General features: G+C 44.4%; 1 protein-coding gene across 4 annotated transcripts in view; it reads right to left on the bottom strand.

Moving 5' to 3' along the window:
* LOC106577535 (RAS guanyl-releasing protein 2) overlaps positions 1 to 23,526 on the bottom strand; it is an 88,507-nt gene that overhangs the window by 13,651 nt on the left and 51,330 nt on the right. For all 4 annotated transcript variants that reach the window (XR_006760464.1, XM_014155647.2, XM_014155646.2 and 1 more), the window contains 12 exons: positions 22,982 to 23,038; positions 22,580 to 22,711; positions 18,346 to 18,496; positions 17,711 to 17,884; positions 15,355 to 15,471; positions 14,784 to 15,065; positions 7,685 to 7,765; positions 7,295 to 7,408; positions 6,976 to 7,091; positions 6,237 to 6,378; positions 3,818 to 3,854; positions 689 to 847 (listed from right to left, as the gene is read on the bottom strand). Coding sequence is in view for 3 of the 4 variants with exons in the window: in XM_014155647.2 (XP_014011122.1) it covers positions 689 to 847; positions 3,818 to 3,854; positions 6,237 to 6,378; positions 6,976 to 7,091; positions 7,295 to 7,408; positions 7,685 to 7,765; positions 14,784 to 15,065; positions 15,355 to 15,471; positions 17,711 to 17,884; positions 18,346 to 18,496; positions 22,580 to 22,711; positions 22,982 to 23,038 (1,562 nt within the window). In the remaining variant the exon portion in view is untranslated. The remainder of the gene's footprint in view (positions 1 to 688; positions 848 to 3,817; positions 3,855 to 6,236; positions 6,379 to 6,975; positions 7,092 to 7,294; positions 7,409 to 7,684; positions 7,766 to 14,783; positions 15,066 to 15,354; positions 15,472 to 17,710; positions 17,885 to 18,345; positions 18,497 to 22,579; positions 22,712 to 22,981; positions 23,039 to 23,526) is intronic.

Genomic DNA, 23,526 nt, shown 5'->3' with positions numbered 1-23,526 from the left:
AGCAGCCAACAAGTGTTCAGCATATGTGAAAACTCCTTCAAGACTGTTGGAAAAGCATTCCAGGTGAAGCTGGTTGAGAGAATGCCAAGATTGTGCAAAGCTGTTATTTTTTTATTTTATTTTACCTTTATTTAACTAGGCAAGTCAGTTAAGAACAAATTCTTATTTTCAATGACGGCCTACGAACAGTGGGTTAACTGCCTTGTTCAGGGGCAGAACGACAGATTTGTGTACCTTGTCAGCTCGGGGATTCGATCTTGCAACCTTTCGGTTACTAGTCCAACGCTCTAACCACTAGGCTACGCTGCCGCCCCAAGGCAAAGAGTGGCTACTTTGAATAATATAAAATATATTTTGATTTGTTTAATATTTTTTTGGTTACTACATGATTGTACTGTATATATCTCACACACACACAATGCTACTGCTCAACAATTTTTTTTATATATTTTTTTAGATCTCCATTGACCAACAGCCTATCGACCAAACAATTAATCAGTCGACTAATCGGGGTCAGCCCTAAAACATACTGTACCATTCCATCTCATAACCTTCTGTAAAGACTACCTAGCTGAAGTATGATGCTACTGGTTCTTGAGTGACTCCAAATCTGAAGAATCCTGGTGAGATGCGGACATAGTATTAGTAGAACCAGATTGGAGGTTGAAAAAGGGGGAGGGGTTCTCACCTGTGTTCTGTAGGCTGGGTGGGCTGTTGGCCGGAGGGGGGAAGCTGTAGGAGCGTGCCTGGAGAGAGGGTGCGTGCTCGTGGCTAATGCTCTTGGTCCGTTTACGACACTCCACTGCCAGACGACCTTGACACGCCTTGTGACAGTTAATTCCACAAGCTGTCCGATGGAGGGAGACAAAGCGAGAAAGAGATGGGGAGAGAGGAAGATAAGAAGGAACGAGGGAAGAATGCCGGTTTAGACGGGAAGGGCGAGAGAGTTGGAGGGAACGAGTGCGAGGTAAAGGAGGGTCGAGAGATCAAGAATGGGGAGGAGAGAGAGGCAAAGTTTAAGAGAGACGGAGGGGTGCAAAAATAAACATTGGGGCAAAGGGAAGAGCGAGTGGTGAGAGGTAGGTGCTCATACACACAGTGCAGATGCACGCACACTGACACACACGCACTGACACAAACACACACACACACACACACACACACACACAGCCATGCAGACAGACCCTGACAACAGCTCTGACAATGAAGGACACTCTGGGAGTAGGTAGAAAAGAGGGAGCAGGGATGTCCATGGTGGCAGAGATAGAGATTCAGAGTAATTCACATACACTCTCCCATTCGTGCAATCACTCACTCATTGATTTCTAAACCCCTCTCGCTCTCAGTAAAACGTCCACATCAGCGAAGGTTAGATTCGATAAATGTCTACAACACCCAGACTGATTCAGACTACACACACACACACGCGAGCGCGCGCAAGAGAGCCAGACACTCAGCACTTCTGTTCTACGCCATCTGCGGCAAGCAAATTCATTTAAATTATCTGCCGCCATCATCTCTCCCACTCGGCGACTGGGGCTAACAATGGTAATAGAAATGAATGGCTGGGATCTCTCATTGACTTCCACACATCTCATTAAGGCACTCAGCAGAGTAGAGCAGACACACTGAAGCTGCATCCCAAACTGCACCCTATTCCCTACGTAGAGCACCACTTTTGACTAGGGCCCATAGGTCTCGGGTCAAAAATAGTGCACTACAAAGGGAATAGGGTTCCATTTGGGATGCAGGTGAGAGACAGACACAGTCTACTGAGTACAGAGCGTAGTACAGACAGAGTTCAGGTGTATGCTAATGTGGGTTGGTGCTAGCAGAAGTCTGCCATGTGACTTGTATGTTTCTAAAATGTGTCTACCCTTGAGACAGCTTCTACAAACAGTGGCGCGACGGAGACCCTCAAACCACAATGGTTTATTTTATGATCCTGTGTGCTCTGTTCAAGTGTTTTCAAAGGGAGCCCTGTAAGGGGGTAATGTACAGTGGCAAGAAAAAGTATGTGAACCCTTTGGAATTACCTGGATTTCTGCATAAATTTGTCATCAAATTTGATCTGATCTTCATAACCAATTTGTAAGTCGCTCTGGATAAGAGCGTCTGCTAAATTACGTAAATGTAAATGTAAATCTAAATCTAAGTCCCAACAATAGACAAACATAGTGTGCTTAAACTAATAACACACAAATTTCTGTATTTGTCTTGTCTATATTGAATACATAATTTCAACATTCACAGTGTAGGTTGGAAAAAGTATGTGAACCCCTAGGCTAATGACTTCTCCAAAAGCTAATTGGAGTCAGGAGTCAGCTAACCTGGAGTCCAATCAATGAGACAAGATTGGAGATGTTGGTTAGAGCTGCCTTGCCCTAAAAAAAAACACTTACAAAATGTAAGTTTGCTATTCACAAGAAGCATTGCCTCGAACCAAAGAGATCTCAGAAGACCTAAGATTAAGAATTGTTGACTTGCATAAAGCTGAAAGGGTTACAAAAGTATCTCTGAAAGCCTTGATGTTCATCAGTCCATGGTAAGACAAATTGTCTATAAATGGAGAAAGTTCAGCACTGTTGCTACTCTCCCTAGGAGTGGCCATCCTGCAAAGATGACTGCAAGAGCACAGCACAGAACGCTCAATGAGGTTAAGAAGCATCCTAGAGTGTCAACTAAAGACTTACAGAAATCATCTGGAACATGCTAACATCTCTGTTGACGAGTCTATGATACGTAAAACACTAAATGAGAATGGTGTTCATTGGAGGACACCACGGAAGAAGCCACTGCTGTCCAAAAAAAACATTGCTGCACGTCTGAAGTTCGCAAAAGAGCACCAGGATGTTCACAGCGCTACTGGCAAAATATTCTGTGGACAGATGAAACTACAGTTGAGTTGTTTGGAAGGAATACACAACACTATGTGTGGAGAAAAAAAAGGCACAGAACACCAACATCAAAACCTCATCACAACTGTAAAGTATGGTGGAGGGAGCATCATGGTTTGGTGCTGCTTTGCTGCCTCAGGGCCTGGACAGCTTGCTATCATCAATGGAAAAATGAATTCAAGTTTATCAAGACATTTTACAGGAGAATGTTAGGCTATCTGTCCACCAATTGAAGCTTAAAAGAAGTTGGGTGATGCAACAGGACAACGACCCAAAACACAGAAGTAAAATCAACAGAATGGCTTCAACAGAAGAAAATACACCTTCTTGAGTGGCCCAGTCAGAGTCCTGACCTCAACCCGATTGAGATGCTGTGGCATGACCTCAAGAGAGCAGTTCACACCAGACATCCCAAGAATATTGCTGAACTGAAACAGTTTTGTAAAGAGGAACGGTCCAAAATTCCTCCCGACCGTTGTGCAGGTCTGATCCGCAACTACAGAAAAAGTTTGGATGAGGTTATCGCTGCCAAAGGAGGGTCAACCAGTTATTAAATCCAAGGGTTCACATACTTTTTCCAACCTGAACTGTGAATGTTTACACTGTGTGTTCAATAAAGACATGAAAACGTATAATTGTTTGTGTGTTATTAGTTTAAGCAGACTGTGTTTGTCTATTGTTGTGACCTAGATGAAGATCAGATCAAATGTTATGACCAATTTATGCAGAAATCCAGGTATTTCCAAAGGGTTCACATACTTTTCTTGCCACTGTAATGTAGTCTGATGTATTTACCATGGCTTCCACGCTGTTGACATGAAGCTCAAAGATTCGTCACTCGAACCAAAAGGGGCTATCATTTTTTTTATTTCATAGCAATTTGAACTATTCAAGTTAGCTAAATGTATTGATTCTCTTACCTTTACACTTGTATCCCTGTTTGTAGAAGCCCCATATCTAGAGATAGAGGGAGAAAGAGAAAAGTTATTTGTAACTTTTGTTCATGAAATTCTTGGAACACGGAGACAAAGGAGACAAAGGCCGGACGTCTAGTGACAGATTAAGGCAGAGTGACAGGGATCAGAGAGAGACGAGGATGACACATGCGGAGAAGGAGCAGGTGGACGTGGGGAGAGGGAGCAAGGTAGAAAGAGGGAAGTAGAGAAAGAGTGAGGTAGAAATAGAACGAGGGACAGGAAGTGGCAGATCGAAAGAGAGTGAGCATTAGAGGTAGAAAGAGCAAGAACGTGAGAGGAAGAACGAGAGGGGGAGGTACAGGAACAGAGGGAGGTGTGGAGGACAGAGGGAAGGAGGAGGAGGTGGTGGGGGGGAGTGAGATCAAGCAGACGCTAGGAGCCCACCGCGGGGGTACAATGACATGAAAGACCTGTCCAGGAGATCACAGCCACATCAGAGATCTGAGGACCGAGAAAATAACCTGACCCTACACACACACGCGGACAAACACACGGACAGAGAGCCTCAATGCCACCAAAACACTTACCAGCCATAAGTTCAAAGAGAATTCCTTTTCTTTCAAAAAACTACACCTTTCCTACACCAATAGAGGACTACAAAAACTCTCACCAGTCGCCAAGAACAAAAGACCCCGAGAGTCCCCATGGCAAAGTCTCATATCAACAAACATGGCCTAATAGAGAGTTAGACACCAATCTTACAACTGGCCCCTTGTATAGCCTATAGCCCCCAGAGCATAACAAACCCTCGCTCCCTCCCTGGCTACGTCCCAAATGGCATCCCATTCCTATGTAGTGCTCTACTTTTGACCAGGGCCCTGGTAAAATATAGGGAATGGGATACCATGTGGGATGCACCCTCGATCTCCCAGCTGGAACAACACAGAGAGCACAGAGACCCATTCACAAGAGCTTTAAGCTCTGGCTCCATTAAGCAGGTGATAAGACCGCAGCAGGGGGCTGTCAGAAGAGATATGAAAACAATGTCGGATTACGAAGTTATGCCCGAGTCACCCAGGGCCACTGAACTCCATAATGGTGCTGGGCAGCTTGTTTTTCGCTCACCGCGTTGTCTCTAAAAAATTGGAAGTCAAAGTATTATGTTTGACCCGAAGCCAACAGGAAAGCAGGCAGAGAGGAAGTAGCTGGTGGCTGAGTCGCTTTGCACATTTCTACTCCCCCCCCCCATTTTTCCATAGTATTTTTCTCTGAATGGCATGGACATTTCACTTAGCTCCCATGTGAAGTGAATCAGCAGTGTGTGCGCGTGCACGTGTGCGCACACAAAATGAGAGAACGTGTGTATGAGTCATGGGGTATGTTTTTCAATGTGTTGCACCTCATCTCTCTCGGTCTTTGTACTCGTTAGGGGTTTTGGTGCAATTTCAGGAGCTGTCGCCCAGTTCAATATCAAAGCCAACACTCTCGCCCTCATTACAGCCCCCTGACTCACTGGCGTTGTGCGAGACAACAGAGATCCTCTGAAGCCCTCTGACACCTGTCTCTCCTCTCACCACCACATGAAAAACAGCAAGGGGGGGGGGGGGGGGGATACAGGGCTTGTCAAGGAGCCCAATTACCTGCCTGCTGTATTACCTCCAGTATCTCACTATCCCAGAACTGTATCTCCAAATAATTGCCATGGTTAAGACCAGACCCAATGATGATGCCGAATAATAATGCAGACACTTAGTATCTGTTCTCGGGTGCTACCGTCTGTCACGGCTCCGAAAGGCCAGGACTGAAATGGGAAGAAGGATCATTCTACTAATAACGCTCCTTTGTCTTGGAGCCAGCTGCAAAAAAAATAATTGGAACTGGAGGAGAGGGTATCACTTGCTGAGTTTCAAGCTCTGATGGAAGGCAATTTTATTTACCATTGTAATTGGTCTTTAATGTATTGTATTTTGCTCGGGTTGTATGTGCACGGTGACTACTTCCTGCTGACCTCTTGCCAGGTTTCTAACCTCAAGGGTCTTTTCCTTGTAAAATAAAATGTGCCAATGTTGTAATTAGGTATTTGTCTAGAACTCCCACAATATTGCTGCATAGTCATAGTGGCCAGACGGGACATGGCCATAGCCATCCACGCCATTCTGTCCTCCACCATTCACCAATCCATGCATTTAAAAAGGACTTTTAAAGTCAACAGGGAATAGTATGGGAATATGGACCTAATAGTCTATAGGAGTGAGTATTCAAAGCTCAAAGAGCCAGAGCCATTTTGACTAAGGGACTATATCAGCATTAAAAGCATCCATTTGTCAATCAATTCATCAATCCAGTTAACTCAGGCAGGGATCTGTATTGTACATAGGAGTGAGGATGGATTTATAGTTGGTCAAACTGACAGTGCACTCACAAAGCCAGTGCAGTGTTCACAGAAGGTGGGCTTGACGTAGGTGGTCTCTGTGAAGGTGTGGATGAAGCCCATCTTACAGTTGAGCAGAGAGCTGGCCTTCATGAAATAGTCAATCATCTCCTCTCTGCTGATCTTCCCATCTCTGGTGAGTGAGAGTGAGAGAATGAGAAAGAGAGAGTGAGAGAGACACAGACAGAGAGGCAGACACAGAGAGAGACACACAGAGAGACACACAGAGAGACACACAGAGAGACACACACACAGAGAGAGACACACACAGAGAGACACACACAGAGAGAGACACACAGGGACACAGAGAGAGAGAGAGAGAGAGAGAGAGAGAGACACAGAGAGGGAGAGACACACAGAGAGGGAGAGACACAGCGAGACAGAGACAGAGACAGCGAGACACAGAGAGAGACACAGAGAGAGAGAGCCACAGAGAGAGAGAAAGAGACCGAGACACAGTGACCGAGAGAGAGACAAAGACACACAGAGAGAGACACAGCGAGAGCGACACAGCGAGACACAGAGACAGAGAGAGAGAGAGAGAGAGAGAGAGAGAGAGAGAAAGAGAGACAGAGAGCGAGCCAGAGAAAGAGAAAGAGAAAATTAACATAATGTCTCCTTCCCTAATCTGTGTGACGCTATTACGCCTAGTATGGTTACAATATCAGTTATCCGTGACCGTTGCTACGTAGCCTATGGTAACAGTTGCCAAGATAATTTTGTCTCTCACTGGTTCTTGTCCAGTTCTCCAAACTTGCTGAGGTAGGGGAAGTTGTCCCTGATGATCTCAAACTCCTCCCTGGAGATGTGACCATCCCCGTCCGTGTCAAAGTTCTTGAAGACAGACTGTAACCGTGGAAACACACATCACTACAACATATGACATTCAAAACAAAAAGAGTACTATGGTTGTCATTCCTGTGACTTGTTGTGATTAATAAGAGGGTAGTAGAGAGGATAACTACTATGTTCCAAGCCAATAACGTTCCTTCAACAACTTGTAATTAGTTGGTTCAACTAAACGGACAGACTTAGCTAGCATAACGTACGTCCACCATCTTCTCTATGTGTTTGTTGATGACCGCAGGGTCAGCTTTGGGCTTCACCGACGCTGCCCATTCGTCAATCATAGAGGGCTTGGGGGCGGGAGCGGGGCCAGAGTTCTGCCAGACCAATGAGAAGACAAGAACATAAATTCTCCAGAGACTTCCTAGAATCAATAAAAGGGAAAGTTGAACATGAGAGAACAAGGGTGTTCAAATGTCATGAGAAAATGAACACATTGGTTTCCTATAAGCTATTAGAATATATTGACTTCCTGTATAAATTGTAAAAACACATTAACTATCTACAAGGTATAATACATTTTTTTAAAATGGCTTCTTATTGGCTATAAGGACACATTTGTTTCCTATTGGCCCCTGGCCCATAGCACTCACTGCTGGTTTAGCACTGCGTGGCTCTCTCTGTAGAGACAGCTGGTAGATCTCCTCCTCGGTGTGGTACTGGTCCAGAGACACCTGCAACATGGTAACTGTATTAATATAGCATGTGGATACCATGACAACAGAGGAGAGGAGGAAATAAAAAAAAAGGTTAAGTTGTTTTAAGAGGTATACTATTACTGTGTAGTAGCCGAACTTTAAAACTACCTGTTTACTTCAGAGCTACTTCCTTCTCAGTTGAAATGCTTAGAACGAGGTTGAATAACCAACAGTATACTAACCCCATAGGATGTTATTTGTTTTTCGCTCACATCTGACTGAAAAAAAAATCCAACATATTTCTCCGCCAAACTAATATAGCGATTCTCTCATATCAAGGACAATGGAATCACCTTCCTTGTACAGGTCATCAATTAATGATAAACTAGGTGAAAAATATTGGACTGGCAGACTTGAAGGCTACTCCAAGGTGAACCGCATTGCCAGAGTTGTAGAATAACTGCTGTCTGTCAGAAATAAATGAAATAATTCAGAATAGCCTACTACAACATCAGAATGCCTATAATTTAGCCACCGAGAATAAATAGCTTTTTTTTTTAAATAGCTGTGGATTGGGTGTAGCCCAATAACAAGGCACAGCCTACAGTCAGGAACGCGAGGCAAATCTGTCAATGAACAGAATGCAGACAAAGCAGGCCTTTCTCAATATTTCAAATACAATCGCAAGGAAAACACAGGTTGGAAAGCAAACGGCTGAAAAGAGAAGACAAGTCTGTCTGCTGTAGGCTACCAAAATATTTGATCAACTTCCAAATATTTCCCTATCATTATGAGTCATATATATATATATTTTATTTAATTTAATTTTTTATTTTTACCCCTTTTTCTCCCCTAATTTTTTTGTATCCAATTGGTAGTTACAGTCTTGTCTCATTGCTGCAACTCCAGTACGGACTCAGGAAAGGCGAAGGTCGAGAGCCATGCGTCCTCCGAAACACAACCCAACCAAGCCGCACTGCTTCTTGGCACAATGCCCGCTTAACCCGGAAGCCAGCCGCACCAATGTGTCGGAGGAAACAACACCGTACACCTGGCAACCGTGTCAGCATGCATGCGCCCGGCCCGCCACAGGAGTTGTTAGAGCGCGATGGGACAAGGACATCGCTGCCGGTCAAACCCTCCCCTGACCCGGACAACGCTGGGCCAATTGTGCGCCACCCCATGGGTCTCCTGGCCACGGCTGGCTGCGACAGAGCCTGGACTCAAACCAGGATCTCTAGTGGCACAGCTAGCAACTGCGATGCAGTGCCTTAGACCACTGAGCCACTCGGGAGGCCGTCAGTGTCAAAGAAGCCTGTCATTCCGATAATTTGTACAGTGTTAAAAAGTGTCATGTAAAATGATGCAGAATTACATAAAATGTGTTTATAAAAAGGCCACATTTTTCCAGCACCCTAGGCTACTACAAAAGTTCCCCATGTGTGCAACTCCTGTAAGCACCTCTACTCTGCTGCTCTATGCCACTATGCAAATGTGATGATATACATGCAATGCTTTATTGTAAAAAGGGGATTTTTTCCCCCTCATTCGTTCTGGTACCTCGGAGCTCCCCACAACCCTCTCCCGCTCACTTTTTGTTCCGGCACCTCCTGATTTACAAATTAAGCACTGCGCATCACTCATAATGATAGGGCATTCAATGGAAAGGAAATTATATGGCAATATCACATTCTAACAGTGTATGCCTTTTCGAAGAAGCTTCATCATTTCAGTGTAGAGGGGAACAGTCCTGGCTATCAATAAGACTAGCAGAAATCTGATTCCTTTTGGAGGTAGTCAGTCATTCTTGATTCCCCCTGGAACCTATTAGAATTTGCATTAGGTCATTGGGAATATTAAGTCATCAAGCTCCCTCTGCATCCTTGGACTCCTACTAGATTCTTTCAATGACAACAAAAAAATCCTTCACACTTTCAACTTATTCCTTAAATTTGAGTGACAATCCCCCTCTCCACAAGGGTGCGTGCTCAGCCCCCTCCTGTACTCCCTGTTCACCCATGACTGCGTGGCCAAGCACGCCTCCAACTCAATCATCAAGTTCGCAGACAACAACAGTAGTACACTTGATTACCAATGATGACGAGACAGCCTACAGAGAGGAGGTGAGGGCTCTGAGAGTGTGGTGCCTGGAAAACAACCTCTCACTCAACGTCAACAAAACAAAAGGAGATGATCGTGGACTTCAGGAACCAACAGAGGGAGCACCCCCCTATCCACATCAACGGGACCGCAGTGGAGGAGGTGGAAAGCTTCAAGTTCCTTGGCGAACACATCACTGACAAACTGTAATGGACCACCCACACAGACAGTGTGGTGAAGAAGGTGCAACAGAGCCTCTTCAACCTCAGGAGGCTAAAGAAGTTTGGCTTGTCACCTAAAACCCTCACAAATTTTTACAGATGCACAATTGACAGCATCCTGTCGGGCTGTATCACCGCCTGGTATGGCAACTGCACCGCCCGCAACCACACGGCTCTTCAGAGGGTGGTGCGGTCTGCCCAACGCATTACCGGGAGCAAACTACCCGCCCTCCAGGACACCTACAGCACCCAATGTCACAGGAAGGCCAAAAAGATCAAAGACATCAACCACCCGAGCCACTGCGTGTTCACCCCGCTATCATCCAGAAGGCGAGGTCAGTACAGGTGCATGAAAGCTGGGACCGAGAGACTGAAAAACAGCTTCTATCTCAAGGCCATCAGACTGTTAAAACAGCCATCACTAGCACATTAGAGGCTGCTTCCCTATAGGCATAGACTAGGAATCACTGGCCACTTTAACATTTACATTTACGTCATTTAGCAGACGATCTTATCCAGAGCGACTTACAAATTGGTGCATTCACCTTATGATATCCTATATTTAAGGAATGGAACACTAGTAATTTTAATAATGTTAACATATTTTACATTACTCATCTCATATGTATATTCATTTTTTATTTATTTAACCTTTATTTAACTAAGCAAGTTAGTCAAGAACAAATTCTTATTTACAATGACGGCCTAGGAACAGTGGGTTAACTGCCTTGTTCAGGGGCAGAACGACAGATTTTTACCTTTCGGTTACTAGTCCAACGCTCTAACCACTAGGCTACCAGCCGCCCCATATATTGTTTTTCTATACTATTCTACTGTATCTTAGTCCGTTCTGCTCGGACATCGCTCGTCCATATGTATGTAGTCTTAATTCATTCCTACTTAAATTTGTGTGTATTGGGTATATGTTGTGTAATTTGTTGGATATTACTTGTTAGATATTACTGCACTGTCAGAGCTAGAAGCACAAGCATTTTGCTACACCTGCAATAACATCTGCTAATCACGTGTATGTGGCCAAGAAAATTTGATTTTGATTTGATCGACACGCCATTATTGATTCCATTCATTTGCTGTAGATTGCTGTATTTCTCTCTCCCTCCTCCTCCTCTTCCTCCCCCCCTGGATACATTCATTCATATCCTCTACAAAGTTGACTGGCGGGTCAGTGGCTATGGAATATAGTCAATAAAGAAATCCATCGCTTGATAATCAGGGACCTCGTCAATGGTGTCACTTCCTCACCCAGTGTCATGTGATAGTATTGACAGTGGCATTACCGTAAGAGGGAATTCTTTGTTTTCTAACATTTACTTGGAAGCTAACTCCTGCATACATAACCATATTCTACCATTGTCAATGATACATATCATTGTGTATCTCTAGTTCGCCATGGAAACACATCATTGCCAGAGATTTGATGGCAGATTATATCATGTGTAAAAGGAGTTTCTAAATGACGTGACCCGGATAAATAACAGTTACATCCGGATTAAATCTACAACAGACACATTCGTAATAAGGGAAAGGGAATACATGTCACTTCCCCATATGTGGGGAATATATCTGAAACACATTTAATGTGTTTTCAATATGAATCCAAATATTGGTCTAGCCTGGTCCATGATTTGTTTGTGCCGTCTTGCCAACTCCTATGGTCATTATCACGGCATTAGGAAGACAGCCTAAATAGATCTGAGACCAGGCTACACACAGTATATGACACTAACCAAGTTTGTTGAGCAGGTCTGTGTTAATGCATCGGTACATAGAGCCATATATCCCACCATCCCCATATGCTGGGAATATATACTGAACAAAAATATATAAAATGCAACATGGAAAGTGTTGGTCCCATGTTTCATGAGCTGAAATAAACAATCCTAGAGATGTCCCATACGCACAAAAAGCGTATTTCTCTCAAAGTTGTTTACATCCCTGTTAGTGAGCATTTCTCCTTTGCCAAGATAGTCAAGCCACCTGATAGGTGTGGCATATTAATTAGTTGATTAAACAGCATGATCATTACACAGGTGCACGTTGTGTTGGGGACAAGAAAAGGTCACTCTAAAATGTGCAGTTTTGCCACACAACACAATGACACATATGTCTCAAATTTTGAGGGAGCGTGCAATTGGCATGCTGACTTCAGGAATGTCCACCAGAGTTCTTGAATGTTAATTTCTCTACCATAAGCCACCTCTAACATCATTTTAGCAAATTTGGCAGTATGTCCAACCGGCCTCACAACCACAGACCCCGTGTAACCACGTCAGTCCAGGACCTCCACATCCGGCTTCACCTGCGGGATCATCTGAGACCAGCCATCCGGACAGCTGATGAAACAGTGGGTTTGCACAACCAAATAATTTTTGCACAAACTGTCAGAAACAGTCACAGGGAAGCTCATCCGCGTGCTCGTCGTCCTCACCAGGGTCTTGACCTGACTGCAGTTCGGCATCGTAACTGACTTCAGAGGGAAAATGCTCACCTTCGAGGGCCACTGGCACCCTGGAGAAGTGTGCTCTTCACAGATGAATCCCAGTTTCAACTGTACTGGGCAGATGGCAGACAGCATGTATGGCTTTGTGTGGGCGAGGGGTTTGCTGATGTCAACGTTGTGAACAGAGTGCCCCATGGTGGCGGTGCAGTTATTATGGGCAGGCATAAGCTACGGACAACAAACACAATTCCATTTCATCGATGGCAATTTGAATGCACAGAGATACTGTGACAAGATCCTGAGGGCCATTATGCCATTCATCCGCCACCATCACCTCATGTACGCAATTCATGGAAGCTGAAAATGTCCCAGTTCTTCCATGGCCTGCATACTCAGACATGTCACCCATTGAGTATGTTTGGGATGCTCTGGATCAACGTGTCGGACAGCGTGTTGAAGTTCCCGCCAATATCCAGCAACTTTGCACAGCCATTGAAGACTAGTGGGACAACATTCCACAGGCCACAATCAACAGCTTGATCAACTCTATGCGAAGGAGATTTTTTTATCGCTGCATGAGGCAAATGGTGGTCACACCAGACACTAAATGGTTTTCTGATCCACGCCCCTACTTTTTTTTAAAAAGGTATCTGTGACCAACAGATGCATATCTGTATTCCCAGTCATGTGAGGTCTTAATTCATGAATTTCAACAGACTGATTTCCTTATATGAAATGTAACTCTGTAAAATCTTTGAAATTGTTGCATGTTGTGTTTATATTTTTGTTCACTGTATTTTGAATATATTTAACATACATTATGTCATATTAATCATGTAACCAAAAAAGTGTTAAATCCCCCCCAAAATATTCAAAGTAGCCCCCTTTGCCTTGATGACAGCTTGCACACTCTTGGCATTCTCAACCAACTTCATGAGGTAGTCACCTGGAATGCATTTCAATTAACAGTTGTGCCTTGTTAAAAGTACATTTGTGGAATTTCTTTCCTTCTTAACGTGTTTGAGACAATCAGTTGAGTTGTGACAAGGTAGGGGTGGTATACAGAAGATAGACCTATTTGGTAAAAGACCAAGTCCATATAAATGGCAAGAACAGCTTAAAGAAGCAAATAGAAATGACAGTCCATCATTACATTTAGACATGAAGGTCAGTCAATCAGGAACATCAAGAACTTGGAACGTTTCCTCAAGCACAGTCGCAAAATCCATCATGAAACTGGCTCTCATGAGGACCGCCACAGGAAAGGGAGACCCTTCTGCTGCTGAGGATAAGTTCATTAGAGTTACCAGCCTCAGAAATTGCAGCCCAAATAAATGCTTCACAGAGTTCAAATAACAGACATATCAACTGTTCAGAGGAGACTGCGTGAATCAGGCCTTCATGGTCAAATTGCTGCAAAGAAACCACAACTAAAAGACACCAATAATAAGAAGAGACATCCTTGGGCCAAGAAACACGAACAATGGACAGTAGACCGGTGTAAATCTGTCCTTTGGTCTGAAGACTCCAAATTTGAGATTTTTGGTTCCAACCGCCGTGTCTTTGTGAGACGCAGAGTATATGAACGGATGATCTCTGCATGTGTAGTTCCCACCCTGAAGCATGGAGGAGGTGTGATGGTGTGGGGGTGCTTTGCTGGTGACACTGTCAGTGATTTATTTAGAATTCAAGGCACACTTATCCAACATGGCTACCACTGCATTCTGCAGCGATACGCCATCCCATCTGGTTTGGGCTTAGTGGGACTATCAACTGTTTTTCAACAGGACAATGAACCAACACACCTCCGGGCTGTGTAAGGGCTATTTGACCAAGAAGGAGAGAGATGGAGTGCTGCATCAGATGACCTGGCCTCTACAATCACCTGACCTCACCCCAATTGAGATGTTTGGGATGAGTTGGACCGCAGAGTGAAGGAAAAGCAGCCAACAAGTGCTCAGCATATGTGGGAACTCCTTCAAGACTGTTGAAAAAGCATTCCAGGTGAAGCTGGTTGAGAGAATGCCAGGATTGTGGAAAGCTGTCATGAAGGCAAAGGGGGGCTACTTTGAAGAATCTAATATATACAAATAAATTGATTTGTTTAACACTTTTTTGATTACCACATGATTCCATATGTGTTCTTTCATGGTTTTGATGTCTTTACTATTATTCTACAATGTAGAAAAACGTTTTTTAAAAAAGAAAGAAAAAAGCCCTTGAAGGAGTAGATGTGTCCAAACTTTTGACTGGTACTGTATGTTTTACTAACTGTGAGTAGATTGAGCAGGTCTGTGTTGGAATCAATGGTGGGTGGTGTGGTCTGGATCAGCGCCAGCTCCTGGAGGATGGCATACAGCTGTTGACACTTAGCCAGGTTGACCCTGCTCTTGCCCGGGTCAGCCCAGTCGGACAGTGCCACATGCACAGCAATCAGGTCCTTGAGGTGCACGCCCAGGATGGGGAAGCGGAAGCCTGTGCACTCGGAGAAGCGGCGGCGGTACTGGCTGTAGTTACCACAAGACGTCACTAACTCGATCAGGCTGTTGAACACCTGAGGGGATGGGGGGGGGGGGGGGGTGATTGAAGGAGGAGAGGAAGGATTGGTTAAGAGGGGGGAGGGAAACGTGTGTGGGTTAACATTGTGCGACAGAAGAAATAACTCTTCCAAGTCCTTCCATGTAACTGACAAAGAGCCCTGATCTCTCCCGCTGTCATCTAAACTAATCCTTTCTGTTTTAGGATGTGAGCGAATGGCAGTAATTGTGGTGGTGACACCAGGCTATTTGAAGAGTGACAACATAGTGTGTACATAAGGTATGAGATGAGCATAGTTATTTCACCTTGTTGGTCTCGTTGCTGATGTGTGACTGGGTGTCTTTGAGGCGAGATATAGAGCTGTTACTCAGCCCCCCCACCACGGCCATCAGAGTGTTGAAGTTCTGAAGCTGGAGCAGGTTCTATCGGAGAGAGAAGAAGAAGATGGAGAGGGGTAGAAGGTGAAAATAAAATTCCGGTCTTTGCTGCTGAAGCACCCCTCCTACTTCCCTTTGTTTGCTAAGCTCAGAAACCTACCTGAACTCCAAATGATTAACTAACCTAGGGCTGAGACAGGGAAGAGTTATAAGAGAGAGAGAGAGAGAAAAAAATATCAAAGATTCAGAGAGAGAGACATGAGGCACTGGGTGAGAGAAACATTGAGAGCGAGTGAAGGATGAGAGAAATGGAGGAAGAGAAGCCAACGTGTGGGCGTAAGAGCCGGTGCCAACAAGGATTCAAAAGAGACAGAGGAGAAGAGGGAGACGGAACGATTGACAAGGAGCCAGAGGGAGAGGAGCAAGCAAGTTATAAAACAGTGATTTAGAGAGCGACTACTTTCTCTTTGAGGGAAACCGAGAGGATTGGAAGAAATTGGAGGCACACAAAGGCAGACGATAACTAAAATCCAGGGTCACACATACACACTCCCTCACACGCACGCACGTATACACACACCAGCTAACCCACACACAAACCTCAAGCAAGAAGCTGCACTGTTTGCGCTACACCAGAACATTGCAGGGTCTAGTCTAATAATACCATTCAAACAGTAGGCAGCACAGCACACATTCTAATCATTGTGTCACATTTGCAGTCATACTTGAGTTTAGGACGACTGCCAGCGAGCATTATTTGGTTAAGCTCAAATACCTGCCCGGTCACTCCGATCAATGGGCAAAGCTTTATGGCAGAGTGGCATGACGGAGGCTCTACTAAACTGCCGTATAAAGCCCACTGACTAACAGCGACAGGTATCGATAACACAGGGAGTAATCAGGGTATCCTGTCGATATGCCGAAGCTTTCCACTGTGTGGGATAAGTAATGTACTAAATTACTGCTGTGTGTGTGAGGCATTGTAAGTAACTACATAATGGCTGACGTATACAATATCCGATGTATGATGGGAAATACGGTTAAGCATTATGATGACAAATCAAAGGGGGCGTACGGGTAAAAAAAAAGCCTATGGATTGCGCAGAGACGTTAGGGGGAGAGAGAAGAGAGATAAGAAGAGCGCGAAAGACTGCAGAGAAAATGGCCTACTTCAGGTGAAACGCTGAGTGAATCAGAAGGAGAATGGGAAAGAGCAAATGATATTTGGAAGGGATGAGCAGAGAGGGAGTAAGAGAGGGAGGGGTGAAAGAGGAAAGAGAGAGCGGGAGCAGGAAGGAGGGCAGGAGGTGACCCCTCCCTGGGATTTATTGGAGCAGGATCACAGCATTGGAAAATACACCCACTGAACTTTTAGGTGGGTATATATTTGGCCGTCATTTTCTCCTGTCGCCATCCCCCAAAAATTATTGAGAGAGAGAAATCCTTCATTCTACACATTTTGGGAGGCAAAGCGTGTTATTTAGAAAACTTAGTCGGGGTGCTAAACCAGCTAGCTAGCACCCAGCTGGGATATTTGAACTCGGGCATTTTTGGCAGAGGAGGGTTAAAAGGGTGGGGTGAGAGGGGGGTTGGGAGCCTGCCGGGTTGTCAGTGAATAAATCATGAAGAGTTTGTTTTGGAGAGGAGAGAGTGACATTGGGGAATGGGGAGACACACTCCAAACATTCTTCTTTAACAAATCCAAATATAGCCTCTCTTCTGTTAGCAGGGACACCCATTGGTAGTAGTAGTACTGGGAGAATAGCACTACTGATAAACACACTTGGATAATTTCTGTAAGGAATAACGGATGGTAACTGTCTACGAATACAGTTCATAATACCTGATGGTGTAAGTTGTTTTTTACTTAAGGTTAGTTTGGTATGTATCCAATATCTGTCCATATCTGCATCTCCATCCCTTTCCTCTCCATGACAAAACTCCCCAGTCTCATCTCAACCGCTAACACAAGGCTTTACAACAATCCAACCCCTTTCCCTAACCAACTGGGATTATTTGCCTAAAGTTAACCAATGACATTTACTGTCTAATATTAACCAGAGACATTTGTTTATGACCTCAAGGTAGAGCCTACTAGCCTGGTCCCAGATCTGTTTGTGCTCTTGCCAACTCCACTGCTGTTATCGTCAAGCCAAACACGACAGCGAGTGACAAGGGGTTGACATGATAGCACAAACAGACTGGCACGCAGGTTAAGAGCATCCCTCAGAACAAATGAAATAACTGGGAAATTCCAACACCAATCTGCCCCCAGCCTACGTACCTGAGCCACCCTGATGAAGTGGGAGATGACTTCTGCCCTCTGGGGGGCGGTGGGCTTGCTGAGCACCATGAGCTGGATCCACTGAGACACACTGTTGAACAGGGTGATAAAGCGCTCCAGGATGGGGTTGTCCACCGTGCAGCCATGCATCACAAAACTGTGGTAGTCCTGGAACTGGAGGAGGAGCAGAGAAATGTAATGGATTAAGTGAGCATACAAAAGCAGTACACGCCCACATTTAAGTCACCATACAGTACCAGTCAAAAGTTTGGACACACCTACTCATTCAAGGTTTTTTTTTTATTTTTATTTTATTATGTTCCACATTGCAGAATAATAGTGAAGACATCAAAACGACGTAATTACACATACCCTTGGATGAGTAGGTGTGTCCAAACATTTTACTGGTACTGTAAGTCAAATGTTGAATGAGCAATACAAAGGCAGTTTGGACAGCAGACCTGGGTTCAAACAGTATGTGTTTTCTTTCAAATACTTTGAGTGTTTAATTAAGCCTGCCTTGAGTGACAGGTGGACGAGGTCAATCAAGCGCAAGTTTAAGTATTTGAAAGTAAACAATTACTATGAACCCAGATCTGGTGGACAGACACACTGCTCCCACCAGCCCCGCCTACCAGTATCTTGCAGAAGGACTTGTACTCCAGGTAGGTGAGGTGTGTGGCCAGCTCACAGGAGTCCAGGTGGTCAAACAGCAGAGACATCTTCCTCTTCTTGGACATAGAGGGTTGCCGCTGGGTCACCTGACGCTTCCATTTGTACGACGGTCTAACAGAGACACAAAAGCACACAATATCATGTCTGGGCCCAAGTACATACACTGAGTATATAAACCATTAAGAACACCTGCTCTTTCCATGACAGACTGACCAGGTGAAAGTTATGATCCCTTATTGATGTCACTTGTTAAATCCACTTAGAGACATGGATTGTGTATGTGTGCCATTCAGAGGGTGAATGGGCAAGACAAAACATTAAAGTGCCTTTGATCGGGGTATGGTAGTAGGTGCCATGCGCACCGGTTTGAGTGTTTCTAGAACTGCAAAGCTTCTGGGTTTTTCACACTCAACAGTTTCCCATGTGTATCAAGAATGGTCCACCACCCATAGGACATCCAGCCAACTTGACAACACTGGGAAGCTTTGGAGTCCACATGGGCCAGCATCCCTGTGGAACGCTTTCAACATCTTGTAGAGTCCATGCCCCGACGAACTGAGGCGGGTTCTGAGGGCAGGGGGTGGGGGTAGGTGCAACCCATATTTCCATAGATTTGCAAGCAGATTTAAGACAACACTGTAACTTGGCCACTCAGGAACATTCACAGTCTTCTTGGTAAGCAACTCCAATGTAGATTTGGCCTTGTGTTGTAGGCTATTATCCTGCTTAAAGGTGCATTCGTCTTCCAGTGTCTGGTGTAAAGCAGACTGAACCAGGTTTTGTTCTAGGATTTTGCCCGTTTTTTTTTTATCCTGAAAAACTCCCCAGTATTTGCTGATGTCAAGCATACCCATACCATGATGCAGCCACCACCATGCAGTTACTCAGTGATGTGTTGTGTTGGATTTGCCCCAAACATAGGGCTTTGCATTTAGGCCAAAAAGTGTATCATTTTGCCATTTTTTTTTTGTTGCAGTATTACTTTAGTGCATTGTTACATACAAGATGCATGTTTTGGAATATTTCTATATTTGTGTTCTTTCACTGTAGAGTCACTACAATGTTGTTGATTCATCCGTCGTTCTCTCCCATCACAGCCATTGAACTCTGTAGCCGTTTAAAAATCAACAACGGTCTCCCTGAGCAGTTTCATTCTTGCCCTGTGGCTCAGTTCAGAAGGACGACTGTATTTTTGACATGTCTGGGTGGTTTAATACACAATGCACTAGACCATACTTAAAGAGATATTCAATGTCTGATTTGTTATGGTTACCCATCTACTGCCCTTTTTTAAGAGGCTTTTGAAAAGCTCCCTGATCTTTGGATTTGAATCTGTGCTTAAAATTCAATACTTGACTGAGGGACCATACAAATGTTGTATGTATGGGGGACAGAGGAAGGGTTAGTCATTTAAAAATCATGTCAACCCCTTATTTCACACAGAGTGAGTCCATGTAACTTTTTATGTGATTTGTTAAGCCAAATGTAACTCCTGAACTAGTTTAGGCTTGACTAAACAAAAGGCTGAATACTTATGCAATGACTATATTTTTGTTATTTTATATTCATCTTAAAAATATATATATTTTGTGTATATTGTTGACAGCACAAAGGACAATTAAATCGATTTTAACCCTACTTTGTAACAATACAATGTAAAGAAACCCAAGGGGTCTGAATACTTTTGCAAAGCACTGTAAAACTGAAACCTGGAATCCAAACTGAATATTGCTCTGTTTCAATATGTTTGTAAAATGTGAAACAGAGAGATATTCAGTTTGCATTCCAGGCTAACAAAATATAGCATGCTGCATAAGTCTCTACAATGGGGCCTGAAACTACGACTGTGATGGATGTGGAATGGAGGGAAGAAGACAGTATAGAAGATGCAATAAAATAAAGAAAACTCTTAGCATATGTTTATGAAACTCTACTGTCCCAAGAAAGTGCTGTATAACAACCCACTAGCGAGACCAGGGTCAGACAGACAGACAAAGGAAATAGGATGGGTCATTTAGGAGCTCTGTCACACGAGGTCCCAGCCTTGGGCCTAAGAATGAGCCATGTAAGGAAGCATGGAGACACAAAGGCTGTGTTTACAGAGGAAGCCTAATTCTGATCTTTTTTCCACTAATTGGTCTTTTAACCAATCATATTAGATCTTTTCACATCAGACCAGCCACGTCGCCGAGACCAACGTCTTGCTACCGGACAGGCTAAACATATTCTTCGCATGCTTTGAGGATAACACAGTGCCAACAGCGCGGCCCGCTACCAAGGACTGTGGGCTGTCCTTCTCCGTGGCCGACATGAGTAAAACATTTAAACGTTAAGCCTCGCAAAGCTGCCGGCCCAGACAGCATCCCTAGTCGCGTCCTCAAAGCATGCACAGACCAGCTGGCTGGTGTGTTTACGGGCATATTCAATCTCTCCCTATCCCAGTGTGCTGTCTCCACATGCTTCAAGATGGCCACCATTGTTCCTGTACCCAAGAAGGCAAAGGTAACTGAACTTAACGACTATCACTTAATGACTATAGCACTCACTTCTGTCATCATGAAGTGCTTTGAGAGACTAGTCAAAGATCATATCACCTTTACCTTACCTGCCACACTAGACCCACTTCAATTTGCTTACCACCCCGCCCTGTGAAACTGGGTCCTGGACTTCCTGACGGGCCGCCCCCAGGTGGTGAAGGTAGGAAACATCACTTCCACTCCGCTGATCCTCAACACTGGGGCCCAACAAGGGTGCGTGCTCAGCTTCCTCCTGTACTCCCTGTTCACCCATGACTGTGTGGCCAAGCACGCCTCCAACACAATCATCAAGTTTGCAGACGACACAACAGTAGTAGGCTTGATTACCAATGATGACGAGACAGCCTACAGAGAGGAGGTGAGGGCTCTGAGAGTGTGGTGCCTGGAAAACAACCTCTCACTCAACGTCAACAAAACAAAGGAGATGATCGTGGACTTCAGGAAACAACAGAGGGTGCACCCCCCATCTACATTGACGGGACCGCAGTGGAGAAGGTGGAAAGCTTCAAGTTCCTTGGCGAACACATCACTGACAAACTGAAATGGACCACCCACACAGATAGTGTGGTGAAGAAGGTGCAACAGAGCCTCTTCAACCTCAGGAGGCTAAAGAAGTTTGGCTTGTCACCTAAAACCCTCACAAATTTTTACAGATGCACAATTGAAAGCATCCTGTCGGGCTGTATCACCGCCTGGTACGACAACTGCACCGCCCGCAACCGCAAGGTTCTCCAGAGGGTGGTGCGGTCTGCCCAACGCATTACCGGGGGGCAAACTACCCGCCCTCCAGGACACCTACAGCACCCGATGTCACAGGAAGGCCAAAAAGATAATCAAAAGACATCAACCACCCGAATCCGTTTACCCCGCTATCATCCAGAAGGCGAGGTCAGTACAGGTGCATCAAAGCTGGGACCGAGAGACTGAAAAACAGCTTCTATCTCAAGGCCATCAGACTGTTAAAACAGCACATTAGAGGCTGCTGCCTATACGCATAGACTAGGAATCACTGGCCACTTTAAGGAATGGAACACTTGTCACTTTAATAATGTTTACATATCTGGCATTACTCATCTCATATGTATATACTGTTTTCTATACCATTCTACTGCATCTTAGTCCGTTCCGCTCGGACATTGCTCATCCATATGTATATAGTCTTAATTAATTCCTACTGAGATGTGTGTATTGGGTATATGTTGTGTAATTTGTTTGATATTACTTGTTAGATATTACTGCACTGTCGGAGCTAGAAGCACAAGCATTTTTCAACACCCGCAATATTTTATTTTACCTTTATTTAACTAAGCAAGTCAGTTAAGAACAAATTCTTATTTTCAATGACAGCCTAGTGGGTTAACTGCCTGTTCAGGGGCAGAATGATAGATTTGTACCTTGTCAGCTCGGGGATTTGAACTTGCAACCTTTCGGTTACTAGTCCAATGCTCTAACCACTAGGCTACCCTGCCGCCCCAATAACATCTGCTAATCACGTGTATGTGACCAATTTGTACAGCAAATAAACTTGACACATAGACACTGCAGTGGGGACACATACACACTGCAGTCAAGGACACACACTGTAGTGTAGAATAGGGACAGTCACACCAGTGGAGGCTGTTGGAGGGAGAAATCACTGTAGAACAGGGACACTTACACACTGTCGATGTCGATGAGTTGGCTCTGGCGCTCGTTCCCCTCGGTGGTCAATAGGTCCTTGAGGTCTTTAATCTGCTCTGCCAGTTCTGGGTTTAGATTGAACTCTGCTGGGAACTCCGAAATCCAGTACCTTGATGGAGGGAGGGGAGAAAGAGTTAGAGCGGAAGGAGAGGGAAAGAGAAAGAGGTTTTGAGGGAAAGAAAGAGAAAGAGAGAGAGAGAGAGAGAGAGAGAGAGAGAGAGAGAGAGAGAGAGAGAGAGAGAGAGAGAGAGAGAGAGAGAGAGAATGAGGTAGTGGTAGTGAGGGACAGAGAAAGAGAGAAACAGAGACAAAGTGAAGGATAAAGCAATAAAGAGACATCCCCAAGCTAACAACAAAAGCAATTGCAAATGTGTCTTACTTCACCAGGTGGCAGATTCTTGTCCTGCGTTCAGCAGAACAGCTCTCCTCCTGTGATCTGATCAACTGTTAAGGTACATAAAACATCTACAAAGACATTTCAAAAACATCCTTTAACAATCAGACGTGGCGTCACAAAATACTTAATTACAACCAGTTTTGCACACTGGGAACATTCCATCCAACTTTCCAACATTCCATCCACCTTCCATTCCATTCACTGACACCTTAACCCTAAAAGCACCAACAGGGGTCAATTTTGACCCCAAGGGGTCATAAAGATCCTTCAGAAATTGTAGGACTTTGTCAAGCAACTAGGTATAGACAAAAAAAAATTTTTACAATGATTTCTATCCAAATAGAAGAAGGAAAAATTGTAATCTCTCTTTTGTATACTAGTTGTATACACAGCTAAGCTGAAAATGGACTCAATTGTATAAACTTTGTGATAAAAGCACCAAATCTGGCACAGAGGTAGATGTATGTACCCTGAAAAGATAGATATGGAACCACCCCAGATGTTGGGGGGGCGTTACAGACACTATA

This window comes from Salmo salar, chromosome ssa18, assembly GCF_905237065.1.
Source record: "Salmo salar chromosome ssa18, Ssal_v3.1, whole genome shotgun sequence".
Taxonomy (NCBI): Eukaryota; Metazoa; Chordata; class Actinopteri; order Salmoniformes; family Salmonidae; genus Salmo; species Salmo salar.
This window is presented reverse-complemented; position numbering and strand designations above follow the sequence as displayed.